Raw genomic sequence first — 14,988 nt, forward strand, 5'->3', positions numbered from 1 at the left:
TGTTGAAACTAAAAAGAGACGTATCTGCTGTAGCGTATTAAACTTCATGTTTAGGTTGGATGGAAAGCAATACTAATACTTATCACTTTATGCCATTTCTATTATTCCCAACAAAAGAACGATATTACCTATCTTCATTAAATTTGTACCTGATGTGTTTTGTTGGGAGGTGCTTGTGGGTGAGCCTGTTGTGTAACTGCCTTTTAATTGAACAAACAGAAAACATGAGTGAGCGAACATGTAAGTAAAACAGCAGGTACCAAGTATTTGTATGTTTCTACAGTGACCCTATAAACAAATTCTAATACTTTTTACTGAACTCCATTCCTATTTAACACTACAATACAAAGGAACAATGATTGTCAGGTGTGTGTGTGTGTGTGTGTGTGTGTGTGTGTGTGTGTGTGTGTGTGTGTGTGTGTGTGTGTGTGTGTGTGTGTGTGTGTGTGTGTGTGTGTGTGTGTTTCTGTGTGTATGTGTGTAAGTGAGCAAAGCAGCATTGTTATCCAGCATTGTTCTATCTATCTATCTATCTATCTATCTATCTATCTATCTATCTATCTATCTATCTATCTATCTATCTATCTATCTATCTATCTATCTATCTGAACATGCTGTTTTCAATAGTTTTTTAGTGAAAATTAAAAATAAATAAATAAATGACTATTTGGGTGTGAAAAGAATAAAGAAATATATCAGCTGTAACTTTTTACACTTGAACATTAGTGTGAATGGAAACCAGTTCTAATACTTTTCACTGAACACCAAACTTATTATTCCTTACAAAATTAAGATATTACTTTTCTCCAACAAACTTGTACCTGATGTGGTTTGGTTCTTGGAGGTACATGATAGTGAGCCTGCTGTGTTATTGGCTTTTAATAGAACAAACAGTACACATTGTTGCGTGAACATGTAGGTAACACGGCATGTACCAAATGTTTGTATGTTCTTATAGTCACACTATAAATGTGTATCACCAAACTCCATTCCAGCGCCAATAATTTGTAACAGCAGATTTCAGATTGTTTGAGTTGAATTTAGGATTGTGCTGTGTTTTTCATTTGCATATTTGGATGTGAATTATTTTTCAACTTCAGGCTGTTAAGAGGATTCTCAAAGGTTTGGTGTCAAAATTAACTCATAACTGGGGATGTTTATGTGCCTCCTCCACTTGCCACCACCACCATGCTTCAACGTCACAATTACACATTGTAGGATGGAGGTGGGTAAAAATCATGTACACTGGCTGCTCACACAACCAGAAAACATGACTTTATTGTTCGTTTTGTAATGAGTACAAAAAAATGAAAAATATTAAACACTGGGTGGGTGTTAAAACAAAAAAGAGAAATATCTGCTGTAACGTATTACACTTGATGGTCAGGTGGAATGGAAAGCAATACTAATACTTATCACTATACTTAATTTTTATTATTCCCAACAAAAGACAGATATTACCTATATTATTTTTAGTTGTATCTGATGTGGTTTGTTGGGAGGTGCTTGCGGGTAAGCCTGCTGTGTTAGAGTCTTTTAATTGAACAAACAGAAAACATGAGTGAGCGAACATGTAGGTAATACAGCATGTACCAAATATTTATATGTTCTTATAGTAACACTATATACACTTATCACTAAACTCCATTCCTACTTTACACTACAATACGAGGGTATAAATTATTTCTGAATATACTCCATCCATATTATGACAAACCTCATATAAATAAAGTTGAATACAATTAAATCTTTAAGGATGGTGGTTAAAAAATAGAAGAAATACAGTTATCTGGTTGCATAAATATGCACACCCCTAAACTATTTCTATTTATGAACCCCCTTTTGAAATACACCAGCAATTTGCGTTTAGAGACTCCTGATTTCACTTGGTGCAATTTTATTACACTTTCTTGCAAGTTCAGATAATTTGTAATGGTGTCTCCTGTGTAAAGCTTATTTCAGATTCTTCGAGTTGGATTTAGCGCTGGTCTTATTTTCCTTTATATATTGGAATCTATCTATCTCAACATACTGTTTTCAATTGTTTAATAAAAAACAAAATTAATGACTATTTGGAAGTGAAAAGAATAAAGAAATATATCAGCTGTAAGATTTTACACTTGAACATTAGTTTGAATGGAAACCAGTTCTAATACTTTTCACTGAACACCAAACTTATTATTCCTTACAAAATTAAGATATTACTTTTCTCTAACAAACTTGTACCTGATGTGGTTTGGTTCTTGGAGGTAGTTGATAATGAGCCTGCTGTGTTAATGGCTTTTAATAGAACAAACAGAACACATGGTTGCGTGAACATGTAGGTAACACGGCATATACCAACCATTTGTATGTGTCTACTATCACACTATAAAACTTCACAAATTAAACACTAGGTGGTTGTTGAAACTAAAAAGAGACGTATCTGCTGTAGCGTATTAAACTTCATGTTTAGGTTGGATGGAAAGCAATACTAATACTTATCACTTTATGCCATTTCTATTATTCCCAACAAAAGAACGATATTACCTATCTTCATTAAATTTGTACCTGATGTGTTTTGTTGGGAGGTGCTTGTGGGTGAGCCTGTTGTGTAACTGCCTTTTAATTGATCAAACAGAAAACATGAGTGAGCGAACATGTAAGTAAAACAGCAGGTACCAAGTATTTGTATGTTTCTACAGTGACCCTATAAACAAATTCTAATACTTTTTACTGAACTCCATCCTTATTATTCCCTACAAAATAAAGATATTACTTATCCATTGCAAAGTTGTACCCGAGGTGTTTGTGCCTGAGCCTGTTATGTAAACTGCTTTTAATAGAACAAACAGAACACATGGTTGCGTGAACATGTAGGTAACACGGCACATACCAACCATTTGTATGTGTCTACTATCACACTATAAATGTGTATCACCAAACTACATTCCAGCGCCAATAATTTGTAACAGCAGATTTCAGATTGTTTGAGTTGAATTTAGGATTGTGCTGTGTTTTTGCTTTGCAAACTTGGATGTAAATTTTTTTTTAACTTCAGGCTGTTAAAGAGATTCCCAAAGGTTTGGTGTCAAAATTGACTCATAACTGGGGATGTTTATGTGCCTCCTCAAAGCATGATGCCGCTACCACCATGCTTCAACATCACAATTACACATTGTAGGATGGAGGTGGGTAAAAATCAGGTACACTGGCTGCTCACACAACCAGAAAACATGACTTTATTGTTAGTTTTGTAATGAGTATAACAGATTTTTTTTAATTAAATACTAGGTGGGTTTAACAACTAAAAAGACAAATATCTGCTGTAATGTATTAAACTTGATGGTTAGGTTGAATGGAAACCAATACTAAAACTTATCACTTAACTTTATTATTATTATTATTCCCAACATAATATATATATTTCCTATCTTTCATAAATTTGTACCTGATGTGATTTGTTGGGAGGTGCTTGTGGGTAAGCCTGCTGTGTCATTGCCTTTTAATTGAACAAACAGAAAACATGAGTGAGCGAACATGTAGGTAATACAGCATGTACCAAATATTTGTATGTTGTTATAGTCACACTATAAACACTTTTCACTAAACTCCATTCATACTTTACACTACAATAAAAATGAATAAATTATTTCTGTATATTCTCCATCCACATTATAAAAAACCTCATATAAAGTTGAACATAATCACAATTTTTTGGATGGTGGTTCAAAAATAGAAAAAGTACTGTGTGTGTGTGTGTGTGTGTGTGTGTGTGTGTGTGTGTGTGTGTGTGTGTGTGTGTGTGTGTGTGTGTGTGTGTGTGTGTGTGTGTGTGTGTTTCTGTGTGAGTGTAAGTGAGCAAAGCAGCATTGTTATCCAGCATTGTTCTATCTATCTATCTATCTATCTATCTATCTATCTATCTATCTATCTATCTATCTATCTATCTATCTATCTATCTATCTATCTATCTATCTATCTATCTATCTATCTATCTATCTATCTATCTATTATCTATCTATCTGAACATGCTGTTTTCAATAGTTTTGTTTAAAAAATATATAAATAAATGACTATTTGGGTGTGAAAAGAATAAAGAAATATATCAGCTGTAACTTTTTACACTTGAACATTAGTGTGAATGGAAACCAGTTCTAATACTTTTCAATGAATGCCAACTTATTATTCCTTATAAAATTAAGATATTACTTTTCTCTAACAAAGTTGTACCTGATGTGGTTTGGTTCTTGGAGGTACTTGATAGTGAGCCTGCTGTGTTATTGGCTTTTAATAGAACAAACAGAACACATGGTTGCGTGAACATGTAGGTAACACGGCACATACCAACCATTTGTATGTGTCTATTATCACACTATAAATGTGTATCACCAAACTCCATTCCAACACCAATAATTTGTAACAGCAGATTTCAGATTGTTTGAGTTGAATTTAGGATTGTGCTGTGTTTTTCATTTGCAAACTTGGATGTATATTCTTTTTTAACTTCAGGCTGTTAAGGAGATTCCCAAAGGTTTGGTGTCAAAATTGACTCATAACTGGGGATGTTTATGTGCCTCCACAAAGCATGATGCCGCTACCACCATGCTTCAACATCACAATTACACATTGTAGGATGGAGGTGGGTAAAAATCATGTACACTGGCTGCTCACACAACCAGAAAACATGACTTTATTGTTAGTTTTGTAATGAGTATAACAGATTTTTTTTAATAAAATACTAGGTGGGTTTAACAACTAAAAAGACAAATATCTGCTGTAATGTATTAAACTTGATGGTTAGGTTGAATGGAAACCAATACTAAAACTTATCACTTAACTTTATTATTATTATTATTATTCCCAACATAATATATATATTTCCTATCTTTCATAAATTTGTACCTGATGTGATTTGTTGGGAGGTGCTTGTGGGTAAGCCTGCTGTGTCATTGCCTTTTAATTGAACAAACAGAAAACATGAGTGAGCGAACATGTAGGTAATACAGCATGTACCAAATATTTGTATGTTGTTATAGTCACACTATAAACACTTTTCACTAAACTCCATTCCTACTTTACACTACAATAAAAATGAATAAATTATTTATGTATATTCTCCATCCACATTATGAAAAACCTCATATAAAGTTGAACATAATCACAATTTTTTGGATGGTGGTTAAAAAATAGAAAAAGTACTGTGTGTGTGTGTGTGTGTGTGTGTGTGTGTGTGTGTGTGTGTGTGTGTGTGTGTGTGTGTGTGTGTGTGTGAGTGAGTGAGTGAGTGAGTGAGAGAAACAGAATGAAACAGCTGTGTAATCCAGCATTTTCTTGTTACCTTCCGCTGTTGCAGTGGTGAGTGCGGGTGAGACAGCGAGTGAGGAGCTAGAGGTGTTTTTGCTTTCTGTAAATTATAAATTTTATCAATATTGTCAGTAGTCTACAGCAGCGATGCAAATATTACAGTTAAAAATTATACAAATATACAAATGTGTGTGTGTGTGTGTGTGTGTGTGTGTGTGTGTGTGTGTGTGTGTGTGTGTGTGTGTGTGTGTGTGTGTAAGTGAGCAAAGCAGCATTGTTATCCAGCATTTTTTAGTTACCTGTTATTGTGCCAGACATGAGTGTGGGTGAGGTTTGGCTGGTGAATTGGGTTGAGTTTTTTTCTGCAAATGATCAATATTGTCAGTAAGTTGCTCTTTTTTATCCATCCAACAATCAACAATCAACAATCAATCAATCAATCAATCAATCAATCAATCTATCTATCTATCTATCTATCTATCTATCTATCTATCTATCTATCTATCTATCTATCTATCTATCTATCTATCTATCTATCTATCTATCTATCTATCTATCTATCTATCCTAACATGGCCTTCTCAACTGCTGTAATGTTTTACACTTGACACTTCGTGTGAATGGAAATTAATGCTTATACTTTTCTCTGAACTTCATGCAACTTAACTCCAACTCCATTGTTTTGCCACAGCCTTTTTTAGATTCTTTGAGTTGAATTTCTACATTTGAATGTAAAATATTTTTCAACTTCTAGCTGCCAAGGACATTCTCATAGGGTTTGTGCAAATCATAACTGGGGCTATTTATGTACCTCCTCCACTTGGCAGCATGGAAGCATGATGCCGCCACCACCATGCTTCAATGTCACAATCACATTTTGGGATTGGGGCAGGTAAAAAAAACATGTACAATTTCAAGATATGAAGATATTACTCTTCTCTTTCAAAGTTGTACCTGATTTGGTTTGGAGCTTGGAGATTCTTGTGGGTGAGCCTGTTGTGCCTATGCCTTTAGGTTTTCACATACCAAACATTTGTATGTATGTTCTCACACTATAAACATGTATTGACGCATGTTACTATTTTCTTAAAATTTCTTGCAAGCTCCAGTAATTTGTAAGGGTGTCTCCTGTGCAATGCCCATTTCTGTATATTATATATATATATACCTATATACATACATATATACGTGTGTGTATATGTCCTTATCCCATTGCCAGCCTCAAAGCATGATGCTGCCACCACCATGCTTCAACATTGGTAGGCTGCTTTTTTACTAGTGCTGTTTTTGTGATTTTTTTTCCACCAAACATGGATTTTAAATGTATGACCAAAAGAATGTTTGGCTCTTTAACCCTTCTCGGTCTCTTTGCTGCCTCCCCTGAACAGTTTTATTTTTGTCCTCTTTCTCAATTATAAATGGTTGCCAGAAAATTGTATAATATAAAAATATTTTATTAACTGGGTTTCTTGGAATCCAAAATAAAACAATTTGTCTGGAAAACTAACTCATAAATGGATAATTTCTTCACCATTTAATAAGCTTTTTGAAAAGATAATTTTTTTCTCCATGACTATGGGCAAAAAGCATAATGCCCCAAATTCAAATTTTCATTTCAATTCAGATAACGAGTACACAAAAGCATTATGTAATCATATAATCATTTCAAAAGTTCTGAAGCATTAGAAACAATTAGATACTGGTGATAATGATGCTCAAAACATGTACATTGATTGCTTAAGCAACCAATAAACAAACTTTTTGTTAGTTTTGTAATAAGAATTAAAAAAAAAAAAAGAGAAATATCTGTAGTAATGATTACACTTAAGAGTTAGTGCGAATGGAAAGCAATGAAACCTTAGACTAAAACAGAGAAGAAAGAGAAAGAAAGAGAATATTACCTTGACTTCCTTTATCTATGTCATTTTCATTGCCTGTGGTCAGAAATGCACAAGATATTAAAGATAGCAACCAAGCATGTTGAACATACAAAAGTATTTCTGTGCCAAGAAATGTATTTTAAGGTACATGAAATAAAACAGGATTCTGAAAATACATTTTAATCTCATCTTAATCTGATTCACAGTAATGAACTGAATCAAGACAATAACATTGTCAAATTATCTACATTTTATCTACATTCAAACTGTGTGAATTTTATAGGTCGAAAATACCAGAATATTGCAATACTATACAAACAGCCTGTTTCAGATTCGTTGAGTTGAATTTAGGATTGGGTAGTGTTTTCTCTTCGTATATTTAAATGTCAATTCTTTTTCAACTACTACAGTAGATTTCAAGGTGATTCTTGAAGGTGTGGTGTCAAAATGACTTACAACTGGGGCTATTTATGTACCTCCTCCACTTAGCAGACTTGAAGCATGATGCCGCCACCACCATGCTTCAACGTCACAATCACACATTTTTATAATGGGGGTGGGTAAAAAAAAAATGCACACTGGCTGCTAATACAACCAGAAGACATTTTTGATCATTTTGTAATAAGTATAAAAATATACAAATAATTGAAAGGCTAGGTGTGCGTTAAAAGCAAAAAAGAGAAATATCTGCTGTAACTTACTACACTTGATGGTTAGGTTGACTGAACACCAATACGAATACTTATAACTCAATTTCTATTATTCCCAACAAAAGAAAGATATTACCTATCTTCTTCAAATTTGTACCTGATGTGATTTGTTGGGACATGCTTGCGGGTGAGTCTGTTATGTGAGTGACTTTTAATAGAATAAAACAGAATACATGAGTGAGCGAACATGTAGGTCATAGAGCATGTAGCAAATATTTGTTTTAATAGAAAACAATATATAATACAAACACTTATCACTGAACTCTATTCCTATTTTACCTCACAATACAAGGGAATAAAATATTTCTGAATTTTCTCCGTCCATATCATGAAAAACATCATATAAATAAAATTAAATACAATCACACATTTTAGAATAGGGGGTTAAAAAAATAAAAAAAAAGACCAGGTGTATAAGTATGCACACCCCTAACTAATTTATTTTACTACCCCCTTTTGAAAGACTTGACAATGTCTTGACTTGACGATATTTTCCAAAATGTTCTTACAAGCTCCGATAACTTGTAAGGGTGTCTCTTTTATCTGCAGATTGCTCGAGTTGGATTTAGGTTTGTTTTTTTTTCTATATAAATGTGGAAGTGATTTCTATTTTAACTTCTAACTGTCAAGCAACTACTGTAACTGAGGCTATTTAAGTACCTCTGTCACTTGGCAACCTCAAAACATGATGCTGCCACCACCATGCTTTCAGGCTGAAAAAATCACACATTTTAGGATGATGATGATGTTCAAAACATGTTTGCTGGCTGCTCACGCAACCAGACTACATGACCATTTGTTAGTTTTGTAGTGAGTATAGAAACTGTGTAAATACAAAGGAATGAATGATGAGGTGGGTGTTCAAAGGAAAAAAGAAATATCTGCTGTATTGTTTTACATTTAATGTGAATGGAATGGAACATTCAAGAGAGAGAATATTACCATTATTTGTTGTCTCTCCCTTGCCATTTTCGTTGCCTGTGTTCAGAAAAGCACATAATATTAGAGATTGCAAGCCAGCAGGCTGAACATACAAAAACTTCAAAAAGTTGAAAATCAAACTCATTTTAACAAGGCATTTACAATAATGAACTGAATTAATTCCTCCCAAAAACATTTGTCAAATTATCTAAATTATACAGCATCATATAGCATTTCCAAACTGTGTGAATTTTACAGGTTCAAAATACTATATCATATTTTAGACCTGATTATTGCAAAACTATCTGTCTGTCTGTCTGTCTGTCTGTCTGTCTGTCTGTCTGTCTGTCTGTCTGACAGTCTGTCTGTCTGTCTGTCTGACAGACAGTCTGTCTATCTGTTTATAAAATCCATTGAAGTTTGGATGCTTAAAGCTGAATTTTTAATTTTTTAATTATTACTTTACAATGTGTTCAATTAGGATTTATACAAAATACAAATTCCAATGTTATGGCAAAAACATATGTAAATATGATATGTGTAAATAGGAATTTATTACAGTTTTTCCCCAGTTGCTTCGGGGCGTTTCTCAGCTCAGAAACGAAATTCTCAAAAACGACTTGTTCAAACTCCACATTACAAAGTCACTTGTGCACCTCATAAACGCAGCTCTCGTTGCATTGGACAAATTAGCGAATGCATTCGTACATTCCTTCAATCAATTGTGTTCAATTGTCTGCTGTATCAGTTGTTTACGTCGTGCTGATCAAAATATATTGCACTAGTTTCACCTGAATCGTCTAATCTCCTAAAACGTCTCGGCATCAGTGCATCGATGAATCTTGAATGCCACTAATTAAGGCGCGTTTACGGCCTCAGATCAACCAGTAATCGACTAGTTCTCTAAATGAGGTCAAAGGTGAATCTTGTGAATCTTCAATTGGCAACAAAGCAAAACAAATTCTAAACAATGGATGAACAACCAAGAAACGAACGGACACTATTACAGTATTACAGAGTCAAAGTGTGAATCCTGCACGGTCTCTTGCAATCGATATGAAACAAATACGCAATCAAATAATTTGTTATGCTTAAATTCATAGATGCCGTACAGAAGAAATTTAACCCTGTGCTTTTTCACTCGTTGTAATTCAAACCGTAGTTTACATCAGGAAACACTCATATATACACGCCGTCGTATTGACGACACGACTATACATTTCAACGATCCTGTTTGTGAACAATGACAAGAACTTGTCATTCTGATGGCAATCTCAAAATGCTCTTGAGAGACGAACTAAGGATTTGGAGAAAAGTTCAGGCTTTTTGCTCCAAAGCAACTGAGAAAAACTTTAAAATAGTAATTTAAGGGGATGTGTAAAAAGAATTTATGGACAAAAAGCGTATTTAAAAAACACCAATTTATGTGATTATATATATATATATATATATATATATATATATATATATATATATATATAAAAACTCATAATTGATCAAATAAAGGTTCACAAATTCACATTTCATACAAAAAAAAGTAGCGAACGAGACTTTAAAATCGTTTGACAGTTCTTGACGATGCCACGGCCTTCGTAGCTGTGAAATCTGACTGATAGGCAGCTCATACCATGTGGCCAGATTTAAGAAAATCACATAGAGGTGATCAGATGGAGATTGCAGGTGGGATGTTGAATGAAGGTGAGAGTTTGCAAGATTTTGTGATTTCAGTGAATGCAAGATTGATCAAGGTGTGATGCTGAGGATGGTGGTGGTGATGATAACCTGCTTTACCTTGAATGGTAGTGAAAGTGCGATTGACTGGTTTGTCTGGAGTTGGATTAAGAGGGGGTTCATTCGTTTTTCCATATGTAAATGCTGTGGACAAAAGTATTGCACATCGTTACATATACCAGAACATTTCAAGTTTAAAGTTGTGAGGTTTTTTTGTTTCTCGTCACACAGAATCGTTCAGAACAAAAACCAGGTCGTAGAGCAGAAATCATACAGTTGGGGTTTTACCAGGGAAATAAAGGTGTGTGGGATTTTGTGTGTGTGTGTGTGTGTGTGTGTGTGTGTGTGTGTGTGTGTGTGTATTATATACATCTATTCTATACATGACCATATTCCAATCCGGTTCTTACCAACGATCAAACGGGGGAGCATCATTGACAGGGACTTTTGTGTAGCACCGCCAAGTTGTTATAGCAACACAGATCGCACAAAAGCTATTTAATTTTTTTTTTTTTTTTTTTTTTTTTTCTAACCACAGTGTTTCCTGTGTGCTCTAAAACCCTACCCCCCTCTTTCCCCAGCCGAGAACCAACACTTTGCTTTCTTTTCTTTTGTTCTGCTGCATGCATTGGCTGTGTGTGTGTGTGTGTGTGTGTGTGTGTGTGTGTGTGTGTGTGTGTGTGTGTGTGTGTGTGTGTGTGTATGTATATGTATGTGGGTTTTTATTTTTTTACAGCAAAATGATAGGAAATTAATTTTTTTTCTCTTCTACTAATTGTGAAAGTAATACACAAGAAAATTATAAATGTCATAGAAGGATATCCAAACTATGATGTCATCGATCAAACCCACACTTTATTAATTAAGTGTATATAGTGTATAAAGTATATTTATAGTGTGTATAGTGTATGTAGTGTACAGGACTAATAAAGCAGAACTAAGATTTGCAAAAGTGCTATTTGACAGTCTTTTTTTTTTTCTTCATCTTCTTTCCGGATGTGGCTTTGCTCAACTTAGTTCACAGCTTAAACTGCACTCACACACTTACACAGCCAACATGCATTTCTTTTCTTTTTTTTTTTTTTTTTTTTTTTTGGCGTTCCACCCACCTAATGGAACATTATTATTTCTGAAACTTGCATCGAATAACATATAATTCGCATGAACATCGATGCCGTACAAACACAGCAGCTCATCGGAATCGATTCCCTTCTCAACAATGCGCAAAAGCAACACAATACCCAACAAAAGATGATGAAACAGTCTGTGGTGTTTAAAGAAAAAAAAAAAAATGTCGTGAGAATCTTCATCGTCAAGGTTTAGCTGGAAAGAAAGTGACGATTGTAGTATCGAGCGAACAAAAAAGGTTAGGAGTTCAGGCGTTTTTTTGCAAAAGCGTAGCTGTTCCGAGAGCATTCCCGAGAGCATTCCCGAGAGCATTCCCGAGAGCATTCCCAAAAGCATTCCCGAGCCTGTGCAATGCGAATATTTCATTTTATTTTATTTTGCGTTCACGTATCGTCCAATGATGAAAAGAAATGAACGGAGCGTTGTGTCTGATTGTCATCATTTGCAAAATTCTGCGAGAATATCGTTAACAAGCTACCAAACACAGCATTCGTGTGTAATTTCTCGGAAAAAAAAAATAATTCTTCAAATCTAGCATGTAGCTGCTGTTTAGAAAATGTTGTCCTAGAATTTTGTAGCAAACCTTGTATTATTCATTCACATAGATTATTGTTGCAATTTCAGTTTATTCATCGGCAATTAACCCAGTGATAAAACGAGAGTTAACCATAACAGCATAGCAAAATAAAATCTTTTTATTTGAGGGGAAAAAAAAGAAATTCTGTGAAACTAGCTGCCATTTGAACAACACCGATCTCCAGGTTACACTGCACCTTTAATATTCATCAGCCAAAAAATTCGAATAATTTATAATAACTCATAGATAGTTCAAATTACTCTATAAGATTAGCATTTTTCCAGGCTGCAAATACAGTAAAATAAAATGCAAGAAAATACAATTATGAATTACATTCTTAAGGACTTCTTCCTTTCTTAATGTATAATGTTAAAACGTTATGAAGGTCAAATCTAATTCTTTTGTTTTTTGCTAATTTATCATGTTATCATGTTCATAGCATGTGGTACACTTTTATTATTATTATTATTATTATTATTATTATTATTATTATTATTATTACACTATGTTAAATGTGTAATTCTATATATATAAACCGTCTGTTTTTTTCCTTTATATACAAAGCATCAATTCTAGTTCAACCGGAGACAAAGTACAATATCTGATTTGGATCCAATAACTGGATGGAACAACGTGCTGGATGACGTAGGATAAAGGCGGATAAAGGCGGAACGTGGACGCTTGAATTGGGTCAATTTACAGCTAGCTAAAGCGCAGCTGAATCGTGGTTGATTGGGCTATTTGTTCATTAACATTTGTTCATCCCTCTTTATTTCGATTATTTGAATCGGGAACTCAAATTCGAAGTTTGAAAATTCTAATTCTGTAATATTGTGCGATTAGAAAAAAATGAAATAAAAAAACTGTTTATAAACGTATATATATATATATATCAGAGTATGTACATTACATACACTATGTATATTTACACTAAGTATATATATATATATATATATATATATATATAATGTACATACACTGAGCTTTATCAGGCTTACACACATGATACACTGTTCAGCTCTGATGGACAGTGTGGCATAGGAGCACATGACTTTCCACTTCCTGAACACCATTAATTCACAGTTCCACCACTTCATATATTGCCTCCAAACCTCACAAAACCAATGGCATGAAGGGTTAAAAACATATACACGTAATTTTATTTTACAGAAGTATTTTTTTTTAGCACAGTCGACTACCAAGCGTGTGCTCTTTCGGCATCTCAAGTGAGAATAAGGAAGTAGCGTGAGGCCTGGCGAGAAAGAGAGAGGCCGCATTTCATAAGCGGACACTGCTGTGAAAAAAAAACAACTTGCACCCAAAAGGAAGCGGGGCGTCGGACTAAACCAGGACACGCTCACGACTGTAAATCTATCCGAATCCAAGAGTAGATACTTATAGATGGACGATTTATAGGAAAGAGCACAATCGGGTTGAGACCCTGAACCCGGAGCCGAGTTACACGAAGTTCAATCAATTCAAGCGGCCTTTAAGCTTAATTTCGATTCAGAGTGGACACACCCAAAACACACACTTGTCGGTTCCCAGTGACAAACACAGATCTGAGATACACACAAACGTAAAATCATCACCGAACGCTAAACTTCAAGCCCAAAATGTTTTCGGTTGTTCCCGATCGAGGTACACAAACGAAGCACAAAGCACAGCATCATGGAAGCATCCAAAATCATCAACCCTCTACAGATGAACCGTCTCATTTGAACGCTATTCATCACTTTTAAGTCTCATTACCTAGATATTAAATTCTCCAGTTCAAAGGACTTTTCATTGAAAAGAATAAAAACCTTATTCAATCATAATCTTATTCTCAAGAAATCATTTCAGTTCCTATTTTCAGAAACCGATTGATCACAGCCATAATAAAAAATGAAGCTCAGTCAGATGTCATGCCATAACCAAAATCCTTACACAAGCAAGCTCAAGAAAATTCCGATCATTCAGTATAAAGCAATATATTTATCTAAAGAACACAATGTCGAAAAAGATTCATATAGCAAAAGATTGTGCCACAATATAGCCTCCGGACAGCTGCCCCGAGTAAGACCAAATATAGAAAAAGTTTTCAACTCACATAACAGTAATCCTGCCAGGACCAGAAGTAAAAACCTTGGTCCACAGAACTTTGCCATACTTGGGTGTAAAAGGCCTCTCGTCTAAGACACCATAAGTCCTGTTAGGAACACAGACACCACATTAAAAAAAAATCCAAGAACCCATTCAAATTTTTTGCTTTTATTAAAAAAAAAAAAAAAAAATTATTTTCATTTTTTATTTTTTTACTTACGTTTTCTAATCAGTCGCTCACAGTTTCCTGTGCGTTTTATGCTCCCGGGCGTTCTCAAGCTTGCTCTAGGCTTGACAGACCGAGCGATGTCAGGAACACTCTCACCTCAGCGATGCACTTGGGCGTTTAACAGGAAGTTGTATTTTCAGCTACGCCACAATCTCTCTCTCGCTTTGCACTTCTGCCTCGTTTGTCGAAGACAAGAAACGACTCTGTTAGGACTTTGGGTTTGTGCTTTACATAATACTGACGAGGGTATTCAAGTTCCACAGTCCAGAAACAGTGTTAAGTTGCTCTGGATAAGAGCATAAATGTGAATGTATGAGTGAAAAAGCAGCCTGAGAACCGGTGGACATGTACAATAATGTGTAAAACATACAGCATACAACAGTGTTTGATGGAAATACAGTAATTCTTTGAACAAATTGAGCATGATATCCACATTTGGATT

The 14,988-nt window shown here is 34.6% G+C and overlaps 1 protein-coding gene across 6 annotated transcripts in view; it reads right to left on the reverse strand.

The window, feature by feature from the left end:
• The window catches only part of ptprc (protein tyrosine phosphatase receptor type C), a 70,954-nt gene extending 56,235 nt beyond the window's left edge, over window positions 1–14,719 (reverse strand). For 2 of the 6 annotated variants that reach the window (XM_083558137.1, XM_083558138.1), the window contains exons 1-4: window positions 14,538–14,709; window positions 14,325–14,423; window positions 8,818–8,853; window positions 7,187–7,219 (exon numbers count right to left, since the gene is read on the reverse strand). Coding sequence is in view for 2 of the 6 variants with exons in the window: in XM_083558132.1 (XP_083414258.1) it covers window positions 3,431–3,481; window positions 4,213–4,266; window positions 4,885–4,935; window positions 8,818–8,844 (183 nt within the window). In the remaining 4 variants the exon portion in view is untranslated. Of the gene's footprint in view, window positions 1–3,430; window positions 3,482–4,212; window positions 4,267–4,884; window positions 4,936–5,585; window positions 5,649–7,186; window positions 7,220–8,817; window positions 8,854–14,324; window positions 14,424–14,537 lie in introns of those variants that run through there. The other 4 variants (XM_083558132.1, XM_083558133.1, XM_083558134.1 and 1 more) reach the window with 4 other exon arrangements.
• Between the last annotated feature and the right edge of the window lie 269 nt (window positions 14,720–14,988).

The sequence above is a fragment of the Silurus aristotelis genome (genome assembly GCF_946808225.1).
Source record: "Silurus aristotelis genome assembly, chromosome: 13".
Taxonomy (NCBI): domain Eukaryota; kingdom Metazoa; phylum Chordata; class Actinopteri; order Siluriformes; family Siluridae; genus Silurus; species Silurus aristotelis.